The 22980-nt window shown below is 38.1% G+C and overlaps 1 protein-coding gene across 1 annotated transcript in view; it reads right to left on the bottom strand.

Annotated features, from left to right (window-relative positions):
- Positions 1-22980, bottom strand: part of cdc73 (cell division cycle 73, Paf1/RNA polymerase II complex component, homolog (S. cerevisiae)) — a 322523-nt gene that overhangs the window by 109963 nt on the left and 189580 nt on the right. Inside the window, exons 11-13 of the mRNA XM_060830176.1 lie at positions 21651-21708; positions 955-990; positions 577-664 (exon numbers count right to left, since the gene is read on the bottom strand). Of these exons, the coding sequence (XP_060686159.1) occupies positions 577-664; positions 955-990; positions 21651-21708 (182 nt within the window). The remainder of the gene's footprint in view (positions 1-576; positions 665-954; positions 991-21650; positions 21709-22980) is intronic.

Here is a 22980-nt window from a genome sequence, read left to right as displayed (position 1 = left end):
GTACTCTCTCCAGCAACAGTCTCTATACTGGCATACTGTAACAACTATTAAGGCCACAGCATCATAATTAATGTTTGAAATAGAGGCACCTAAACTTCCAACAAAAGAGTGTAGAGATTGAATTGCTCACTTGGACTTCATCCTTTAATTTCTAATCACAAATAAAGCTAAATTTAAGCAAGTTTAAAACTTAAGATATCTATTGTGATCTAATTATATATCTAGAGGTAAACTTCATATTTTATTTTTGGCAGAATAGAAAGCAGCTTAAATATATAGAAAATGCTTTCATTGATTACAAAGTAAAAATAGAAAAAGATATGCAAACTAGAATTGAAATTGTAATTTCCAAAATCAACGACCCTTTCTATTTTTACCAGACAGATTTTTACAGGACTTAAGTATATTTTTTATGGCTTATTAATTTTAGTGGCAGAAGATGTTTGCTATTTATGCTGTAACAGTAATCAACACTGCAAAACACCCACTCTGCCTGAATTTATTTCAAACCAATGTGGAACATTTTCTCAGGGAAACAACTTATTTCCCAGGTATACAACTAATTCAACTACTTACTTCAAATCCTGCAACAGATCTTTTGCATTCAACATGGTAATTAAAGAAGTGGTAGCTGCTGGAATAATAATGATAGGAGTTCGAGAACCTGCAAGCAAGAGACAAGTCTTTGAAGCTTTCTATTACTTTAAAAAGTTGGTCTAAAAACAATAACATTTTTAGAACACAAGAAATGCCATAATTAATTTAACCCTCATTTATGCAGGTTATAAATGCAAATATCTTGACCAATTATTTATTTACAATACTAGAGCACCAAGATCAGTTTGGGAATAATGATGTTTAGTAAAACTTGACTGAAATATTTTATAGTTATGGAAGTGTCAATTTGCCTAGAATCCAATACTTAAAAATTAGGTGCTGAATCATCATTCTTACCCTTCTTTTGATTTGGTGGTGGCCTTGCCTGCGACACTGTTGGTAGAGAAAAACATACTTAAAATAGGGAAAAATTACAATATTCCGATAAAAGTTAGTGACACAGAAAATATACTAACAACAGATCCAATTATGGTTTCACCTCCAGCAAATTCAACATCGTACTTTTTCTCCCCACCTAACTGCTTCCTGATAAGAACTTGATCTATAACTTGTAATGTGCATTCTAGCCTTTGACTTGTTGAGCCCGATCTCAAAGGATCAGCCAGGTTTCTTAGAAAAGTATTCATTTCTTTCCTTAATTCAATATTTCATGAGCAGAATCAGGAACATATTTTTCACAATTGCACCTATTTACAACAGAACTTAAAAGATTTTTAATTTATTATTTTTCATTAGAATATATAACAAAATACTTAACAAATGTTGTAGAAACGGAACATGAACAAGATAAATTTTTAAGTGAGACACTACTGCAATAAGTTTACTTATCATTTCCAAGTCAGGAAAAGACTTTCAACAAATGCATATCAGAACAGCAGTTTAAAACATGAAATAATCACCAGTGTTAATAACTGATTGAATCTCACTAAATGATCTTGAATACAAAGCCCATACGTGGTATAAGAATTTTATCGACTGGTGAAGTTCAGAGATTACACATGTTGAAGAATTGGGATTTTTAAATAAGTAGAGAAAGGATTCATGAAATAAGTTCTTAGCAATTAATGGAAGAGTTTTTCAAAACTGAAAATTAATTCAGTGTTTGAATCCCAGAACCAAGATGGCAGAAAACAATTATTTCCTATGGAATATCACTAGAAAAGAGTTAGAGAATAGAACAACCTTCAACCTTTTCTTCATTATTTTACCAAATTATTCTTGGAATAAATCTTACTGTGGGTATTTAATCACTCAAGTGACACCAGGCACTGTGAAACTTGATCTAATATAGTTCAATCATGGTGCTAGAAATGTGCCATTTTTGTCTCAGTTGGTGAAACTTAGAAATTAATCAACGATTTCATCTGAAGAGAAAAACCCAAGTTGGAAGTATGCCAGTTAAAATAAAGGCTTAAGCCAGAAAATAAAACAGATGTGGTCTCCAGCCATATGTTTTGGGTTTGTAAGGAAATTCTAGATGAGTTAATATAGCATCCTATAACTGTCAAACAGGTTATCAATCAAAATGGAAAAAAATCACAAACAACAGCTCAAAGTCAAAGTATGATTACGACAATAGGCAACATTGCTGCTAATTGAGCAAAGAAAAATGTTCAAAACATCAGGAAAGCGTGGTTTCTTCTGGCTAATTTATCAAAACATCTGCTTTCAACTGGCAACTAAAGACAGACATTTCTTCCCTGCATTTGATTGTTTGCTTTCTTATTGAGCTACTATGTTCAGTAGCTGAGCCCTTGCCAATTTCCAAACAGATAATTTTGTTGTTTCTCGCACTATACTTTCAAGTTTGCATACAATACAATCTTTAAATATTTAATCATTCCAATTCCTTTTTATACATTCACAGGACGTGGATGTCACTGGTTAGGCTAGCATTTATTTACCATACTGAAAAGCCTTCATGAATCACTGCAGTGCAGTTGGCAAGGTAACACTCTCAGGTGCTGTTCAATAGTGCAAGGATTTTGATCCCATGACATTGAAGTCCTAAGTCTAAATGGTGTGTAGCTTGAAGGGAAACTTGCAGCTGCTGTGGCTCCCATTCATCTTTATGTCCTTTTCCTTCTAGGTAGTACCACTCATGATTTTGGAAGGTGTTGACAAGAGACTTGAATCAGTTGCTGCAATGAATCTTTTAGGCAGTATACACTACTACCATTGGTAGTGAAATGAGATACCAGATAGGGTGTGTTGACATGGATTGTGTCAGGTTTCTTGAATACTATTGGACCTGTACTCCTCCAGGCAAATGGGAATATTCTATTGCATTCAGACTTGTGCAACATAGAGGGTTGACAGCACCGGGGAGACAGGAGATGGATTATTCAAAGCACAATTCTTAGTCTCTGATCTGCCCTGCCAAGCACAATATTAACAAATTTGTTCTAGTTCAGTTATTACTAACAGCCAGAATCTTGATATTGACCAGCATAGGACTGGGCAATTTTTCACATTGTCAGATAGATGCTAGTGTCACAGATGCATTGGAACAGCTTGGGTTAGACCTTCATCTAGTTCTGGAGCACAAGCTTTTTTTACTGTCACTGGAACACTGCCAGTGCTCATCACATTTACAACATCCAGTGCCTTCAGCTGTTTCTTGTTATCATGTGGAGTGAATCTAGTTGGGTGAAGATGAACAATTATGGTACTGAAGATCTCAGGAAGAGGCTGAGATAGTTCATCCACTAGGCACTAGCATTCTCTCTAATTTTCTTATCAGCTGTGCAGGCCTCCAAGACTTGTTAATGGCAGCAATATCAGAGATCAACGCTGCAATCCAGAAGCGAATGCCATTGGAGTGGCTGCACTCACATAACCTAGAGGGAATGCAGCTGGGCTGAAAATGGTTGCAAAATAATGAGACGCACAGATAAAGTTGATGGAAGTTGTCTTTTCCTCGGTTGGGGGACGAATTTTTTAAGATGAGAGAAGAGAGATTTAAAAAAGAGATGAGGGACAGATTTTTTACACAGAGGTTGGTTTGAGTGTGGGATGAACTTCCTGAAGAAGTAGTGGATGTAGGTACAATTACAACATTTAAAAGACATCTGTGTAGGTAAAGGAATAGGCAAGGTTAGGAGCTTTATGGACCAGGAGCAGGCAGGTGGGACTAGTTTAGTTTGGGATTATGTTTGGCTTGGACTAGTTGGACCGAAGGATTTATTTCCACGCTGTATGACTCCATATATACATTTGACAATAATAAATCAATAAACAAGTACCATTCATATGTGGCAGGATGACCTCAAAAGAGGTTTTCCTTCTTGTTGCTGGGCTGTTTCAAATTCATTTTGTTTTCACTATGGCCTTGATTACTGTGGTGGAAGGGAGCTGTTCCAGTCACACAGGCTTCACTTGAAACGAGCTTAAATTGAATAACAAGGGCTGAAGAGAGGGCTTTGAACCAATTAGAAAAGTGTGAAGGAGGCTTCAGCATGCAGAAACATATGCACTTGGAAAGTAAAGGATATGGTGGCACTGCAGGGCAACTATTTTGACAATAATACCCGGAGTGGGGCAGAATAAGGCAGTACAAAACAGAGCTAATAGGAAACATGGGGAACAAGAGAATGCAAAATTAATGAATCTTTATTCAAATGCACATATTTTTCAGAAAACAAATGCATTAATGGCACACAGAGGTTAATGGGTGTGATCGTGTAGCCATTATGGCGGTTAGCTGACAGGAGATCAAAATAAGGGCATATTGGGGAATGCAACCTTTTGTAGGACACAGGTAGGGTTTTTAAAAAATTCAGTCACAGGATGTCTGTGTCACTGGCTAGGTCAGCATTTATTTCCCACTTCAAATTGCCCAAAGGGATGTTAAGACTCAAACACTTTGTCGGATGGCTGTTTCCTTCCCTAACTTTAGTAAACCAGATGGGTTTTTCTGACAAATGACAACAGATTCATAATTCTCATAAGACTCGTAATTCCAGATTTTTATTGAATTCAAATTCCACCATCTGCTTTGGCGTGATTTGGACCTGGGTACCCAAAACACTACCTGGGTCTCCAATTTAACAATCCAGTGATAATATTTCTGGACTGTCTTCTCCCCTATCTGTAGGGTAGCTTTGTTAGGGAGAGATGGAATAAGTACATAAGCAAGAAATTATCTTGGCTTGGGTGATATAGAATCCATATGGGTGGAGGTAAGACCAAAAGGGAAAACAACACTAGTGGAAGTAGTCCATGGACCACATAATAGGAGGCTACAGGAATGAATAAATTAGGAGATAGTGAAGGCATGTAAAAAAATTAATCATGGATGACTCTAAACCTCATGTCGATTGGAAAAACCAAACTGGCAGCATGTGCTCAGGATAGCTTCCTAGAATCTCTTGTTGTTTGCATTCTCTTGTTCCCCATGTTTCCTATTAGCTCTGTTTTGTACTGCCTTATTCTGCCCCACTCCGGGTATTGTCAAAATAGTTGCCCTGCAGTGCCACCATATCCTTTACTTTCCAAGTGCATATGTTTCTGCATGCTGAAGCCTCCTTCACACTCTTCTAATTGGTTCAAAGCCCTCTCTTCAGCCCTTGTTATTCAATTTAAGCTCGTTTCAAGTGAAGCCTGTGTGACTGGAACAGCTCCCTTCCACCACAGTAATCAAGGCCATAGTGAAAACAAAATGAATTTGAAACAGGTCAGCAACAAGAAGGAAAACTTCTTTTGAGGTCATCCTGCCACACATGAATGGTACTTTTTTATTGATTTATTATCGCCATATGTATGGAGTGGATCCAACCAGGGATCAGGTTATTTTGGATTTGATAATGTGTCATGAGGTAGATTTAGTAAATGATCTCAGATTAAAAGATACACTACAGAACACAACAAATGGAGAATACTGCATTCAGATTGAGTAAGGGAAAGAAGGTTTGGGAACAACTGTACTAAATGAAGAATAATTACATACAGCGAGAACAGGCAATGACATAACGGATACTTTGCATCAGTTTTCTTGGTAGAGGACAATACTAGCATTCCAGAAATAATCAAGGGGCTAAAGCAATACATACAAAAAATATCCCTAGAGAAAATGTACTAAGTGAAGTAATGCGGCTAATGGCTGATAAATCCCCTGGACCCAATAGGTTGTCTCCGAGGATATTAAAGAAAGTAACTGCAGAGAAAGTAAATGCACTGCAAAGAATACTTAGATTCTAGAAATGTCCCAGAAGACTGGAAGACTGCCTTATTCAAAAGCAAAGGAGACAAAAAGGTAACTACTAGCCAATTAGCTTGATATCTGCTGTTAGGAAAATCATAACAGAGCTGAAAAATGTGTTGCTGGAAAAGCGCAGCAGGTCAGGCAGCATCCAAGCAGAGTAATCTAAGGGTTATAATCACAGATTTAGGGGCTTCCCATTTAAGATGAAGATAAGAAGGAATTCTTTACCCCAAGGGGTAGTGAATCTGTCGAATTCTTTACTGCAGAGGGCTGTCAAGACTCAGTCATTAAGCAATTTACAGCCGAAAGTACCATGTGAATGATCCATCTTGGTTTCTTCCAGTAGTCACCAACAGAGATACTTCAGCCATTTCAATTGATTCTACATGTTCAGAGATGCTAGATACTGCAAAGGCTATGGGCCATGACAACATTCTGGCAATAGTACTAAAGGTTTGTGCTCCAGAACTTGCCGCTTTCTTAATGAAGCTGCTCTAACATCTCTACCCAATAATGTGGAAATTTGCCCAGGTATGTCCTTTACAAAAAGGCAGGACAAATCCAATCAAGCCAATTACTGTTCGATAGGTCTACTCTTGATCATCAGTAAAGTGATGGAAGGCATCATAAACATCATAAACATCAAGCAGCACCTACATAGTAACAAGCTACTCACAGACAACCAGTTTGGGTTCCATCAAGGCCACTCAGCTCCTGATCTCGTTATAGCCTTTGTTTAAACATGGGCAAAATCCACAAAAGCAAGAAGGGAAGGTAAAGGTGATCGTCTGTGACATCAAGGCCACATTCAGCTGAGCATGGAATCCAGGAGCCCTAGCAAAACTTGAATCATCAGCATCAGGGACAAACGCTTCGATAGTTGGAATCATAACTATCTTCCTATATGCAAGGTATGACTGTTGGAGGTCAGCCAACTCAGCTCCAAGGCAACTCTGCAGGAGTTCCTCAGGGTAGTGTCCTAGGCCCATCTTCAGCTGTTTTGTCAATGACCTTCCCTGAAACATAAGGTCAGCAGTAGAGATGTTGGTTGATGATTACACAATATGAAGGAGGGCACTATGGAGGACTCGAGCAACAAGGCAATATTGGCAGAGCTCAGAAATAGGAAGGGTGTGGTAATAATGCTGGGGTTGTATTACAGGCCTCCCAACAGCAAGCTGAGATAGAGGTACAAATGTGTAAACAGATTATCGATAAATGTTGGAACAACAGGGGGGGGGGGGGGGGGGGGGGGGTAGTGCAAGGAGATTTTAATTTTCCAAAGACTGACTGGAAATCACTTAGTCTTAGAAGTCGAGATGGAGCAGAATTTATAAGGAGTATCCAGGAGGGTTTTATTGAGCAGTATGTAATAGTCCAGCTCGGGAAATGTCCATACTGGACCTGGTGTTGGGGAATGAGCCCAGCCAGGTGGTAATCAATAGGGGATCACTTTGGGAATAGCGATAACAATTCCGTAAGTTTTATAATACTTATGGACAAAGATGAGAGTGGTCCTCAAGGAAGAGTGCTAAGCTAGGTGAAGGCCAACTGTAGCAAAATTTGACAGGAGTTAGGGAATATGGATTGGGGGCAGCTATTTGAGGGTAAATCCACATTTGACATGTAGGAGGCTTTTAAAAAGAGGTTGATTAGAGTGCAGGACGGACATGTCCTTGTGAAAATAAGGGATAGAAATGGCAAGATTAGCGAACCATGGGTGACTGGTGAAATTGTGAGACTAACTAACAGGAATAAGGAAGAATACATAAGGTCCAGGTAATGAGACCCACTGAAGATGTTACCTAGTATGGTAACGAAACATCTGGAAATGAACCTTCCAGCTCAGCAAGCAACCTACATCCAGAACCTCAACCTGAGCTACAAATCATCTCAAACTCACTTCAGTAAGGTAATTGATAAGGTTCCCCATGGTAGGCTGATGGAGAAAGGAAAGTGGCATGGGGTCCTTGGTGCACTACCCAGATGGATAGAGAACTGGCTAGCAGCAGGAGACAGAGTGTAGTAGTGGAAGAGAGTTTCTCAAAATGGCGAACCGTGACCAGTGGTGTTCCACAGAGATCCGTGTTGGGTACATAAATGATCTGGAGGAAAGTATAGGTGATCTGATTAGCAAGTTTGCAGATGATGCTAAGACTGATGGAGTAGCAGATAGTGACGGTGACTGGCAGGGTACACAAATAGATTGGAGAGTTGGGCAGAGAAATGGCAGACGGAGTTCAATCCAGGCAAATAGGAGGTGATGCATTTTGGAAGCTCCAATTCAAGAGCAAACTATACAGTGAATGAAAAAGCCCTGGGGAAAATTGATGTACAGAGAGATCTGGATGCTCAGATCTATTGTACTCTGAAGGTGATAGGGTGGTCAAGAAGGCATACAGCATGCTTTCCTTCATCGGACAGGGTATTGAGTACAAGAGTTGGCAGGTCATGTTACAGTTGTATCGGACTTTGGTTTGACCACATTTGGAATACTGTGTACAGTTCTAGTCGCCCCATTACCGAAATGATGAGGATGTTTCAGGTAAACTAAAGCACAAGAAACATGCCTTGACAATAACGCTGATAGAAAAATTCCTCGCAAAAGGACTTTGAGAGAAATATTTGCAGGTCATTGTAAGCAGTCAATAGTGCAGCATTCTGGCATACTGAAAACACAATGGCAGATTACATGCTCTTCATTGTGTTTCCCAAAGGAATGAATATCCAAACTCTACATGAAACAAAGATATCAATATTGCTAAGAACAAAGTGTTCCAAAAGCCTTTGCTTTCACACTTGTCAGTACTTCAGAAGCTTTCAAGTGTGGTTTCTGTTTAGTCTCTAGATAACTGATCTTCCGATCAGGATCAAAAATCCCAATTCCGACACATGCATATCTTCTGATTTTTGAGTGATTTTCCAAAGGAGGATTCTTCAGAACTGACTCGGTGCATCCAACCACAGAGGAAGCAGAAGAGGTAGAAGCAGAGAATTCAGTTCTTTGAGCCTGCTCTGCTGTTTAATGAGGTTATGGCTGATTTTCTCTTTCACTTCTGCACTATTCCTGTCTGCTTTGATGTTCTTAATATGTAGAAAAATCAATCAATCTCAGTCTTGAACATTCTCAATAACTGAACCTTTCTACCCCGTGAGGCAGAGAATTTCAAAATTGATCACCTTTTGTGATTGCTCCTCATAAATCGGTTTTAAATGGCTAATTAGTAATTTGGAGACTGTTCCATTGCTCCAGATCACACAGGATCATTCCTGAAACTACCCTATTGATTCCTGTAATAATTTTGTATGTTTCAATGAGATCATTACTCATTATTATATGAGTACAATACAAATATATCTCTGGTGGTGGGGTCTGCTTGGTGGTGGCAGAAGTGCGGGAGGCTGATGCAATGTATGTGGAGGTTGGTGGAATGGAAGGTGAGGACCGGGGGGGGGGTTCTGTCCTTGTTGCGTTGGAGGGGTAGTGTTCAAGGGCGATGGTCCGGGAAGTGGAGGAGATGCACTGGAGGGCATCAATAATCACATAGGAAAGGAAATTGCGATCTTGGAAGAAGGAGGGCATCTGGGATTTGAGGTGGAATTGGTCATCCTGGGAACAGATGTGGTTGAGGCAGAAGAATCGGGAATAAGGGATGGCATTTTTACAGGAGGTTTATTACCTCAGCTTTACAAAGCAGTAGAACCCTGGAACATTAATGTCTAATTAGGGTCAGGAGTAAACCACATGGCTCCTTAAACCTGCTCCACCATTCAATAAGATGATGGTTAACCTAACTGGTCCACGTTCCTACTCAGCCCCTGCCCTTTACACCCTTGCTTATCAAGAATCTATTTAACTCTACTTTTACCTATGACAAATGTACCTAACCTACACATCCCTGAACACTATAGGCAACTTAACTTGGCCAATTCACCTAATATGCACATGTTTGGATTGTTGGTGGAAACCGGAGCACCCGGAGGAAACCCACGCAGACATGGGGAGAATGTGCAAACTCCACACTGACAGTCACTCGAGGCTGCAATCGAACCTGGATCCCTGGTGCTGTGAGGCAGCACTGCTAACCACCGAGTCACTGTGCCACTCCAAAGTGCAAACTGTAAGTGCATCGCAACTTTCAAATCGTAGCACCAATATAATGCCTTACAGCCAATTTTAAGAGGTTGGTTGAGAGAGAAATATAAACATACTAATTAGGGTCAGGAGCAAACCATATGGCCCCTTAAACCTGCTCTACCATTCAATAAGATGATAGTTAACCTAACTGGTCCACATTTCTACTCAGCCCCTGACCTTACTTATCAAGAATCTATTTAACGTTGCCTTAAAAATATTCAACGACACTGCTTCCACTACATTTTCAGGAAGAGCTTTTCAAAGATTCAGAGCTCGTGGGGGGAAAAAAAATTCACCTGTGACCCTAGTTCTAAATTATTACACAAGAGGGAAACCCTTCTTGTGTGAATCTTAACAAGGCCCCTCACAAGCTTGCATGTTTTAATCAAGTCACCTCGTATTTTTAATTCAAGAAGATAGGCCTGGTTAGCCTAACCAACCTTATCTCAAAAGACATCTGCTCTTTCCAAGTATTAGTCTAGTAAACTTTCTCTGAACTATTTTCAATGTATTTACATCTTTACTTAAATAGGGAAGCCAATACGGTACACTGTATCCTGGATGTGGTTGCACCACAATTCTATATAGCTGAAGTATCACCTCTCTTTTTTTAAAATTTAATCCTCCCCACAATAAACAGCAGTCTACAGCTTTCCTAAATGACTTTCTGTGCTTGTATGCTAAACATTAGTGATTCATGCACTCGGCACCCAGATCACTCTGCATCTCAGAGTTCTGTGATCATTTACCATTTTGATTACACGCCTTCCGTTTACTCTTCTTGCCAAAATGGAGAGATTCATATTTCCCACATTAAGTTCCATTTGCCAGATCTGTGACTACACAAACTATTTATATCCCTTGTGGCCTCTGTATCCCCCTCACAACTTACTTTCCTACTTACCTTTCATTAGCAAACTTAGCAACTATACCTTTGATCCCTTCATTCAAGTCATTTACACAAAATGTAAAATGCTAAAAGCCTCAGCACTGATTCCTGTGGCACACCATTCGTTACACCTTGTCACCCTGCAAATGACCCATTTGACTGGTTTATTAGCCCAGTGCAATTACTAACACACCACTAGCTTTCTACAAATGGTAGATCTTAATTATGGGTAGGAACTAGAGAATGAGGGAGACTGCAGATCATATATATTAGACACTGATTAGTGTGCCACTGCTGTCTTCAGAGCCCTGGACAGAAGCAGCCATTCAATTGACATTGCTATGGTGCTTCAATTGTGAATGATATCAAATCTGTAACCTATTAGTCATTACCTCAGCTCTACAACATAGTAGAACCCTGGAATATTAATGGCTAATTATCACTAATGCAAAGCAAGGAAGACATGCGTATCACTATAATAATGTGTTGAATCAATCACTTGGAAGTTATCTGAAGAACTTCGTGATCTAGTTCTAATTTTTCACTTCTGTCAGTGACTGGAACTTCTATTTAAAAGCGAACAATCACAGAAGTTGTTTCAAATCACATAATTTCTCCATTCAATTGAGGCACCAACAAGCAGTCATAAGGATTTGATATCACAGAAGGAGACTATTTTAAAATTTATTACTTATTTATAGATTTTGATATTGTTGGCTCAGCCAGCAGTTGTTGTCTATTTGTAATTGCCCAGAAATTAAGATTCAAGTACATTGTCTGGGGTCTGGAGTTACACATTTGCCGAATTAAGGACGACAAATTTCATTCCCTAAAAAGGACATTAATGAAGCAGATAGGATTTTTGTAGAAATTGACAATGGTTACATGGTCACTTTTAGGTTACCTTTTTATTGCATAAATTTACTAAATTTAATATTCACCGTTTGCCATGGTTAGGTTCAAATAAATGACACAAAATATTAGCTTGGGAATCTGGATCATTAGTTTAATGACATTATCATTGCACCATTGTCTACCCCACTGGGCTAATCAAGTTTTATACAGCAGTCAATTTCATATATCCATTCTAACCCTATTAACTTGCAAGTTTATATCTCTCAAGCACCTGTCTAATTTCCTTTTAAAACACTGATCACCTTTGCTTCCACAATGATTATTGGCAACACACTCCAGGCCACACACGGCAAAAAAGAAGTGTCTTCCTCATCTTGCTGTACACCTTCAATTAATCATTTCCCCAAGTCTGTGTACCATCAGCTGACAATAACTTTTCTTTGCTTTACCAACATTGATCATAATTTTGTATGCCTCTATTAGATCTCCCTTTAACTTAGATTATCCCAAAGGGAATAAGCCAGCTTCTCCTACAAAACCTTGGAATTTAATTTCCCAATTTATTTGCTTAAGTCTTTTCCCCACCCTCTCAAAGAGTTTTGCTTCTTTCCAAAAGTATAAAAATCAGAATTGAATGCAAGACTCAAAGTGTGCCGAAACAGAGAATTTAACCATTCGATATACCTTTGCTTTTTTGTTTTCAGTACCTCTGTTTAAGAAGCTCAAGACACTGCATTCTTAACAACTGTCAATATACCTTGCCAACTTCAAAGATCTATGCAAATGAACTACTAAGTTCTTTTATTCTTTTGAGCACAGTCACTAAATCTCTCTCTCCATATCCATTCTGCTAAAACAACCTAAGTTATACATTCTGCATGCAATTCTACTTGCCATGTCTATCCTTTCTGTTAGCCTTTTCTCCTGTTGCAATCAATCAATAACATCCTCACTATTTGCTGCAATCTCAGTTTGGTATCATGTGCAAATTATGAAATTTTATGCTATATTTAAGTCATTACGTATATCAAGAAAAGCAGTGATCCTAACACTGAGCCTGGGGTTAATGGGGGGGATACTGCTGTTTATCATCATTCAATATGAAAAACAAGCACTTAGCACAACTCGGTCATCAAGCTTCTTATTTTAATCCAAGCTGAAACTGAATTTGCTGTTCCAGAGCCTCATTGTTTTTTTCAAATCAGCATTGGTCAACTGTTTTCTTAAAATTCATATCAGCAGCACAATTTCAGTTCTTTCATCAATAATTTTTTTTACTTCCCCAAATTTCTACAGTTTACAATCTGTGCTCTCTGCCCTTAATTAAATCAAATCTCTCGAAGTCTAGATTAGACTGGTGACGGAAAAGAACAGCAGGTCAGGCAGCAACCGATTGGTAGGAAAATCGATGTTTCGGTCAAAAGCCCTTCATCAGGTTTTTGCCTGAAACTTCAATTTTCCTGCTCCTCTGATGCTGCCTGACCTGCTGTGTTTTTCCAGCACCACTCTAATCTAGACTCTGACTTCCAGCAGGTAAAAACTATGACTGCAGATGCTGGAAACCAGATTCTGGATTAGTGGTGCTGGAAGAACACAGCAGTTCAGGCAGCATCCAAGGAGCAGCGAAATCTGCAATCCTCACTTTTGCCTCAATCTCTCGAAGCGCCTGTTCAGTTTTCTCATGACTGTTGTTGGTGAAACCATAACATCACAGACGTTAAAGTGACCAGTCTGTATTTACCAGATTGAAAAGGTCCTTATAAGCTTTCTTGAGTAAGAATGTCACTTTTGACACTCAATAATCCTCTGGCACCTCTCTTTAGTCGAGGTATTTTTGGAAGATTACAGCAAATCATTCTGCTAATTGCATCCTTAAATCCTTTGCAATCTGCAACAACTGGCTTTGGAAAATGTTTCATCATCATAAAACTTGAGAAAAATATATCATTGCTTGGCCAGTAAAATCTTAAAAAGAAATGAAAGCTTTACCACATGTATCCTGACTAACTATATGATTAAATGCATTAAGTATCTAGAAGCAGAGAGCTGTATAAAAAACAAGACAAGATGAAGCTCTATGTTCATAAAGAAAGTAGAGCACGACCCAACAAGTACAACAAAGACAGCCATGAGCATTGTTATAATACAATTCCCTTTTAAAACTATCCAGCTATTTTCAAGTACAATGGTGTTCAATCACGCCAACACTTCATACGTACAAATATCTCACTATATTTTCCATGCATAAAGTTCAGGGTACCAACTAGGCAACAAGAAAAGTGAATCAGCTGTACTGAAAATCATACTGATGATGATGGATTAAACTAAAACAATTCACAAAGTATAATCTGAAATTTTACTTAGACTTCTGTAACATTAGAAATTATGTAAGAGCAATGGAGCACAAGAACCAGCAGAAGAGGGATCCGACTTTTTGGGATAATGATCTGTTTACAAACGATCAGAGACTAAAATGTTTACAAATGAGAACATTAAGTTCATTTCAGCCCATATGGTGCTGTTTCAAATGACTTTCTTCAAATTCAGTTCATAAAGCTTTGCAGCTCATTTTGACACAAATAAATCACACGAAAAGTCCTTCTTTGTATGAGAATGCATCGTTTCCTAAACCTGAGCCTGCTGCAATTACACTATTAATGAAATGAAAAGCAAAAATGGAATGGAATGGAATCAAGAAGATAATTTTTTTCACATACTTAGCAATTAAAGACAATTTGAAGTGTCACACACAGATGAACCACGCTACATCTGGATGTTCATTAACACCTATGTGGAGTGAGGTGTTGGAAGGTGAACGAAAGCAATCTCTGACAACTTGTCTTCAAAAATTTACATTTGTTTTTCAAAAGTCTTACATAACTTCTGTTCAGAATATTTCCATAGCAACACAATAAATATTCACAGACACCATCAGTTACATACACTTCAAGGTATCACACACTGCAGCTTCAGCATAGAATCAATATAAAATTTTTGCCCTAATAGACTGAATTCCACCACCAAATGCTAATTGTTATTACGTTGTTGAAATATCTGGACAATAGCATTTAGAGGAGGTTATTTTTGAACACAAAATAAAAAAAAACTGGCCCTGTTTGATTTAAAGAAAGATATAATTTCATCTAAAAAATAACCAAGAAATCTTTTGCCAATTCTCATTTTTTCCAAGTCTGTGATCCATGCACTACTCAAGGGCAAGAGAATGGAATAGATTTTTTTGGCTCCCAGAGTAACATCAACGCCGTTTAAACTAGATGTAACATTAAGAACAAAAATAGGTCAGCAGTGAGGTCGTTAAATTCCCATTGACCACTGTAGTAACTCATCTAGCTTTCAGATGTTTTAAATCCTATGCAGATTGTGTGCTTAAACCTGTACATCCACAGTCTATAGTGCTGCATGTAGACGCTTGAGAAACATACTATATTATTTCACAAATGCAAAGATAAGCGCTACTTACTTCCTGTGATATGTTTAAAAGAAGAGCAGGCCATATAGCTTCACAGGCCTGTTCCACCATGCAATTAGATTACAGATCATCCACATTTTAATTTCATTTAATTGGATTCATTCCATATGTTTTACTAACGAAATCCTATGAATAAGACCTTTGAAATTTTTAATGGTTTGGTTTGAACACCATTTGATTGGGAGATTTTCTGTAGTGTGAGAGAAAAAGCTTTCAGACATCATCTTGATCATTTGGCTCAAAGTTATGTTTCTTTATAGACCCTCTTGTCAAATCACTCGTTAATACAATACATTCAGGGAAATATGCACCTACTCAATGTGTCCACAGAATTTAACCTATTCAGACTTGGTAGCATCCTGATGAACCCATACCATGTCTCTGCCAAGGTCAATGTAGTCTGCTGAGGTGAGTAACCCAGAAAAGGGCACAGTACTCCTAATACAATTTAACCATAACACTATGCAGCTATGGCAAATGTTGCTTCTTTATTTGTAGCTCTTTTCAGATAAAAGGTAGCATTTGATTATTTTTTAACTTAGTTCGGATGGGAGAGAGAAATTGAATTCTGAACCACACAACGGAAATGTTTAACTGAAAAACGGGGGACAATGTCATGCTCAATTTTGTGTGTAATGTTGGGGTCAAATTGCATTTTGTGTATTTTTTTAAAATTTATTCAGGGAGGGTGTCGCTGGCTAGGCAGCATTTATTGCCTATCCCTAATTGGCCAGAGGACAATTAAGAGTCAACCACATTGCTGCGAGTCTGAAGTCACATGTAGCCAGACCAGGTAAGGATGGCAATTTCCTTCCCTAAAGGACATCAGTGAACCAGATGGCTTTTTTCCAGTAATTGACAATAGATTCGTGGTCATCATTAGACTCAACTTCAGATTTTTATTGAATTCAAATTCCACCTATGGCAGCATTTGAACCCAGGACTCCAGAACATTACTTAGATCTCTGGATTAACAGTCTATCAGTAACTGCACTCAGCCATCGTCTCTTCTACTATGCCAGTTCTGATTCTTAACATAAAAGTTAAGGAAAAATTCAGACAAAATTCATGAGGTTGATTCATTGGAGCGTGGAGATTCAAGGAAAGGTCATACAAGTTTACGTTAATTTTTCAGAGAACTCAACTACTGAATACCATGGAAAAGATACAATGCAAAAACTTTCACCTAAACAATGTAAAGCACAATATCCGGAATGAGTTTTTCTAAGAAAGCAATCAACATGTGCACGTTCTTATGAAGATGACAAACTTGAAGTAAAAACAATGGGACTGTTTAAGAATCAACCAGTTGCCATGGTGAAAGTGAATGTTGAGATTTTCTGAATGGATAATATAAGAGACATCAAATAGCTTTCCTCAGTTGCATTTATCTTGTGCTTTATTTATGTTTTGTGATGCCTAATCCTGGCACTTGCTAAAGATATCTCTGAGACATATTCAACAAGTTGTGTTTTTGATGAAGCATGACATCACAAGTCACTTCAGAGGCATAACCAAAATAATGGACAACAACTCAGGGGGAGTCAAAGGCTTGATCAAAAATATAGGCTTGGAAGAGGAATTTTAAAGTTGAAGAAAAGTGATACCTCAAGGCATGCTTCCAATGATGGGGTAATGGAAAAGGGAGTGCAAAAGACAAAAAAATCAATGATGAACAAGTCATTCTTATCCCACCTTTTTAAAAGGAAACATTGAAACTCTCTTCAGTTAGAGGGCTTTTATAATGATGTTGACGACAGGAAAAGGCTGCTTGTGCTTAACAGAACAAAAATTTGTTTCAATAAGAGCCTGTGCATCAGGCAATCCTTCGCTGCAACTTTCAAATCACAGGACTAATGTCTGAACTGGAATTTAATAATTTTGCTATTGTAATACCTCATAAATATTAAAACTTCAAAATTTACTAATTAAACCTGTTGTTTTAAATGGCAGACATGGAATAAAAGGGATACAAGAGAATGTTACACATTGATATTTTGAGGGAAAAAAGTAATGTTATAATTTTACACCAGCAAATATAAAAATAATGCTGTTTTTCCATTGTTCTTTTCACTCAAAGCCATTCACTCAAAGTCTGCAGCAGTTAGACTTTTATGAATAACATTATAGATGGCAGGTTTTGTCCAAACAACAAACCCTTTTATTTTTTCTCTGCAAAAATTCAGCTTTTTTTTGGCATGACATCTCAAAATTGCCTTTAAAGAATTCTCAACAGTGTATCTTCGATCATGTCAAGAATTTTCTTTTTTTTACTGAGCTAAGAAGGGCTGCTAACTGATTTGCAATCTTTATATGCAAAATATGACTGCATTTTAAAAAATGAATTTAGCTAAAGTTTTTAGAATGAATAGCAAGACTGAAAAAGTATACAAAACAAAAATTACCTTCCTAAAACAATTTGCTTTTAGTAAAACATTTATTTTGTACTTAATACACTACATATTTTAAAATGCTTTTTAAAATTTGTTAATGTGCACACTATGATAACTCAAGCATTGACAACTATATGTTTGAAAAGGATTGTGCTAAAAGGTCAAATTTTAACATTATATACAGTACTGCATGCATTTCTCTGAAGAAGAGTTATACTTGACAAGAAATGTTAACTGTGTTTCTCTCTCTCCACAGATGTTGCCAGAACCACTAAGTTTTCTAGCACTTGGATTTTATTTTGTGCTTTCAGCTGCCAAAGATTAAAAAGTGCAGCAAGGATATAGATTTGAGGGATTCCAGAAGTAATTATGCAAATGTAGAAAGCCACTGCAGATAACTCTTATAGTTTGACTGGATAGGTGCAAAGATAAAGGCTGACATATCCAGCTGGACAACAAAAGGAGTTGGAGAAGGATAATCTGGTCAACCTGATCAAATGCTGCAAACAGACTGAGAAGAACAAGGAGGGATTGATCACCACTGCCACAGTCATTTGTAACGATGATAGAAGTTGCTATGGCAGTCGTGGAAAATTGATTGGAGGGAAACAAAGGGGGAGTTCGAAGAAAAGTATCCATGGATTTGGAAGGAAGACATGCATTCAATGACTTGACAGAAAAGAGGAGGTTGGAGCTGATGTGGTTGTTGGAGAGGAAGAAAGGAGACAGTGCAAGGATGTTTGTTTTAAATTAGGTGTAATCATTATGTAGACTTAAAGCGATGGCAAAGTTCCTGAGGAGTGGGAACCAATAATAATACCAACAAACCTGGGAGAGAAAGTTGAGTATTAACCACCTTAGTAGGAAAAAGGGGTCAGGACCTTACAGACATGAGTAACTTAGAAAAGGGAACTAAGGGCATTCTGGCTCAGTTTGCAAACGATACAAAGATAGGTAGAGAGACAGGTAGCAGGAAGGCTGCATAAGGATTTAAACAGGCTAGGAGAATGGCAATGAAGTGACAGATGGAGTTACAACTTGGGGATGTGCGAGGTCATGCATTTTGGTGGGAAGAATAGAGGGACTGGCTATTTTCTAAATGGGAAGAAAATTCATAAGTCTGAAGTGCAAAAATACTTGGGAGCTCTAGTCCAGGATTCTCTCAAGGTAAACTTGCAGGTTGAGTCAGTAGTCAGGAAGTCAAATGCAATAATGCCATTTATTTTGAGAGGACTTGAATATAAAAGCAGGGATGTCCTTCTGAAGCTCTATAAGGCTCTAGTCATACCATATTTGGAGTATTGTGCACAGTTTTGGACCCCATATTTCATGATGGATGTACTGGCCTTGGAGCGTGCTCACAGGAGGTACACGAGAATGGTCCCAGGAATGAAAAGCTTATCACAGAAGCAACATATAAGGACTGTGGATCTAAACTTGATGGAATTTAGAAGGATGAGGTCGGCGGGGGGGAGAATCTAACAAACACACAGAATACTGAATAGTTTGGACTCAGTAGATTTCAGGAAGATGTTTCCATTGGTAGGAGGCACTAGTGCCTGAGGGCACAGCCGTACAGTAAAAGGAAGACCTTTTTGGAATGGAGAGACTTTGCCAGCCAGAGTGTGGTGAATCTGTGGAATTCATTGCCACAGAAAGCTGTGGAGGCCAGGTCATTGAGTATATTTAATACTGAGATAGACAGGTTCTTGAATATCAAGGGGATCAAGGATTACATGGATAAAGTGGGAGAATGGGACTGAGAAACCTATCAGCCATGACTGAATGGGGGAATAGACTTGATGGGAGAGCAGACTTGATGGGCTAAATGGCCCAAGTTTTGTTCTGATGTGTTGTGGTCTTTTGATGGAAATCAGAAACAGCTGAAAGTAGTAATCATGTGCCTGTACATAAATAAATGGGGACATTTACTTTTTTTGCAAGTTACGGAATAGACAGAAGGAGCTAAGGGAGCTGAATGGAAATTCACTCCTAGTGGCAACAAAATTCATGACCTTGTTGTATTTGTCGGAGACATTTTGTTCTAAAAAACTTATGAAGTGCTTTTACTTGTCCAACTAAATATGATTAATGGCTAAACCGGTTGTCAGCCATGAATATTTAAGTCTGCATCTCTTGAAATTAAGGTGACAAAGAGAGATGGAGAAATTATTCTAAAAGTTACTGGGCATAGGAGTATCAAGTGTGGATCAGAAACATCAAAATATTGCACTCTGCTGACTATGTAATTTTTTTTTAATAACAGCTTCATAAAGTACTCTTCTATTTAACTAGCTGCCCGCACGAGGTATTTTTCAGCATAGTCCAAGTTTATATATCATCAGTTTATCTTCTAAGTATTGCCTTCCTTCATAATAAGACATACTTTAGTTTTTACTGTCACTTGTGATTTGGTGGATTTTAAGTTATGAATTCATCAAGAGAACATTAGCCTGCAGGATTCTGAACAAAACACAATCAAAACAGCATGTGGAGCTGCTGTTAAAATGTTACTGAAACACCATAAGATTTGTGTTTAGCACATCATAGTAATTAACACAAACTTGTCCTATTAGCTTTACTAATTTCAATATTCGGCAGAGAATGAAAAGGAAAATCAAACCTAGCGTGACCTTTCCTTACTTTAAGCCAATGCATCTATTTTACAAAAAAGTCATGATTTGGTTTATATCATTTGTTATTGCAGCTTTCCACATATTGCACAACGCTTCAGTTATTAATGCAAAAGTTACAAAACACGAAGTGGTCAAACTACTCTAATACAGCTGGTTCTGCTATAACATTGGTTCTGGCAGTGTTCTCCTGGCTCTGACCTATTGCAATCCCGTTACAAGAAAATCACTTAATAGCAGCACCATTTAAACTATTGGGCCGGAACTGCGCAATAACCAACATAGGCTTAAAAGTTTGCGCTTTAGAAAAAGTGTCTGCAATTCATCAATCGTGTTATAGCAAATTCACATTCACGAAACTTCTTATTCTGCATTATAGCAGAACAATCTGTATTCCTGAAAATACATTTTGGTATCATTCTTTCTTAATTAATTCTATCGTAGCCATCAGATACATAATGCTCTTAGTAACTGGAGTATACCATACAAGTACTAAATGCCTTTCTTCTAATACCTCAAAATTACACCTCAGATAACCATACCAAGATCTGGCCAAAGGTAAGAAACTATGTGGATTCAAGGTGAGATATACATAACATAGTATTGTATGCATGCACATAAAAACTAAATGTGGTAGTACTGAAATAGACTATTGATCATAATAGGTAGGATGGGTTGCAACAGTCAATATATACAAAATTTAAATTACTCTGCACATAACTAACAGAAGTGAAAACAAGATTCAAAGTGCAAACAGAGGAGAATCCAGCATTAACCGTACTTTTGAAATAAGGCAATGGAATTTCTATAAAGTAGATCATGGGAAAATGATCAATTCAAAAGATCTTGTGAACACAAACTGCAATCTTCTCAAGGACATTGCTATTCCTGCATTCCTCTTTACGATCTTTCTTTTGAAGAAGCATTCAACAATTCAAAGGATAAACGACCAAAATGAAATATTAACTGGAACAATAGAATAATATATTCTGAGATTATATCAAAACGCACAAACATACAGGAAAGACATTTTTCTGCTTGCAAATAATTACATACTTAATATATTTATACTTTGTTAATTTAACTGAGTGTTTAACAGGAAGCAAAGATCATTGTGCAGATGAAAATATAACAGCAGAGCATTGTTATTAATAAATGGCTGAATTCCAATTTCAGCATTAGAATGCTGTTATTACATCAGCATATTCAGAGTGATTTTATCTCAATACAACTTGTTTGTACTGTGTACAAGTATTAAGCTATTCCTCTCTTTCTAGTAGTAACAAATTGTTATTTTAAACCTTTTTTTCAGTTATTTATGTTAATAGTATTAGTGAACAGAAACAGAATGGAGACAGCATTATGAAATAGGAGTCACAGTTCATACCTTAGCACAAACTCATCTAAATAAATGTATTAAATATGTTTTACCTGGTCTTGGGACAGGTTGAACAGCAGGAGTCTGAGCCTTTCGAGCAGAAGCACCTTCCTGAAAAATATAACATTTTGAACTTATTCAAATCTTTCTGAAAGTGTTCACTGGTTTAAACTTGAAAGGATTTTCAAATGCATGTGTGTTTAAAAAAAATACAGCAAGGAACAATATAATTAAAATTTATCCACCTGTCAAATGGGAATTGGAAAACAGTTGAGAGCAATTGAGAATTTCAGTCCTATGCTTTTGCCACTCAAGCATCCAGCCACAGCAACGAATAACATAATTAGAGTCATTCAGATGCACAGCATGGAAACAGACCCTTCGGTCAAACTCATCCATGCCGACCAGATATTCCAACCAATCTAGTCCCACCTGCCAGCACCTGGCTCATATCCCTCCAAACCCTTCCTACTCATATAGCGATCCAGGTGTCTTTTAAATGGTGCAATTGCACTAGCCTCCACCACTTCCTCTGGCAGCTCATTCCATACAACCTCTGAGTGAAAACGTCCCTTAGGTGTCGTTTATATCTTTCCCTTCTTGCCCACAACCTACGCCCTCTAGTTCTGGACTTTCCCACCCCAGGGAAAAGACTTTGTCTATTTATCCTATCCATCCCCCTCGTGACTTTATAAATCTCTATGAGGTCACCCCTCAGCCTCCGACGCTCCAGGGAAAACAGCCCTAGCCTGTGCACCCTCGCCCTAAACCACAAATCCTCCAACCCTGGCAGCATCCTTGTAAATCTTTTCTGAACCCTTTCAAGTTTCACAACATCTTTCCGATAGGAAGGAGACCAAAACTGCATGCAATATTCCAACAGCCGCAGCATGACCTCCAAACTTCTGTACCCTATTTTCTTAATCAATATAGGAAAGCATACCAAACGCCTTCTTCACCATCATAGCTACCTGTGACTCCACTTTCAAGGAGCTATGAACCTGCACTCCAGGTCTCTTTGTTCAGCAACACTCCCTCCGACCTTATCATCAAGTGTATAAGTCCTGCTAAGATTTGCTTTCCCAAAACGCAGCACCTCTCATTTATCTAAATTAAACTCCATTTGCCACTTCTGAGCCCATTGATAACATCTGAACAAGATCCTGTTGTAAACTGAGGTAGCTTTCTTCGCTGTCCATATCCAATTTTGGTGTCATCTGGAAACTTACTAACTATACCTCTTACGCTCACATCCAAATCATTTATATAAATGATGAAAAGTAGTGGACCCAGGACCGACCCTTATGGCACTCCACTGGTCACAGGCCTCCAGTCTGAAAGACAACCCTCCACCACCACCCTCTGACTTCTACCTTTGAGCCA

This window comes from Hemiscyllium ocellatum, chromosome 9 (assembly GCF_020745735.1).
Source record: "Hemiscyllium ocellatum isolate sHemOce1 chromosome 9, sHemOce1.pat.X.cur, whole genome shotgun sequence".
In the NCBI taxonomy this organism is placed as follows: Eukaryota; Metazoa; Chordata; class Chondrichthyes; order Orectolobiformes; family Hemiscylliidae; genus Hemiscyllium; species Hemiscyllium ocellatum.
The sequence above is the reverse complement of the archived record's forward strand: the minus strand, read 5'-3'. Positions and strand labels throughout refer to the sequence as shown.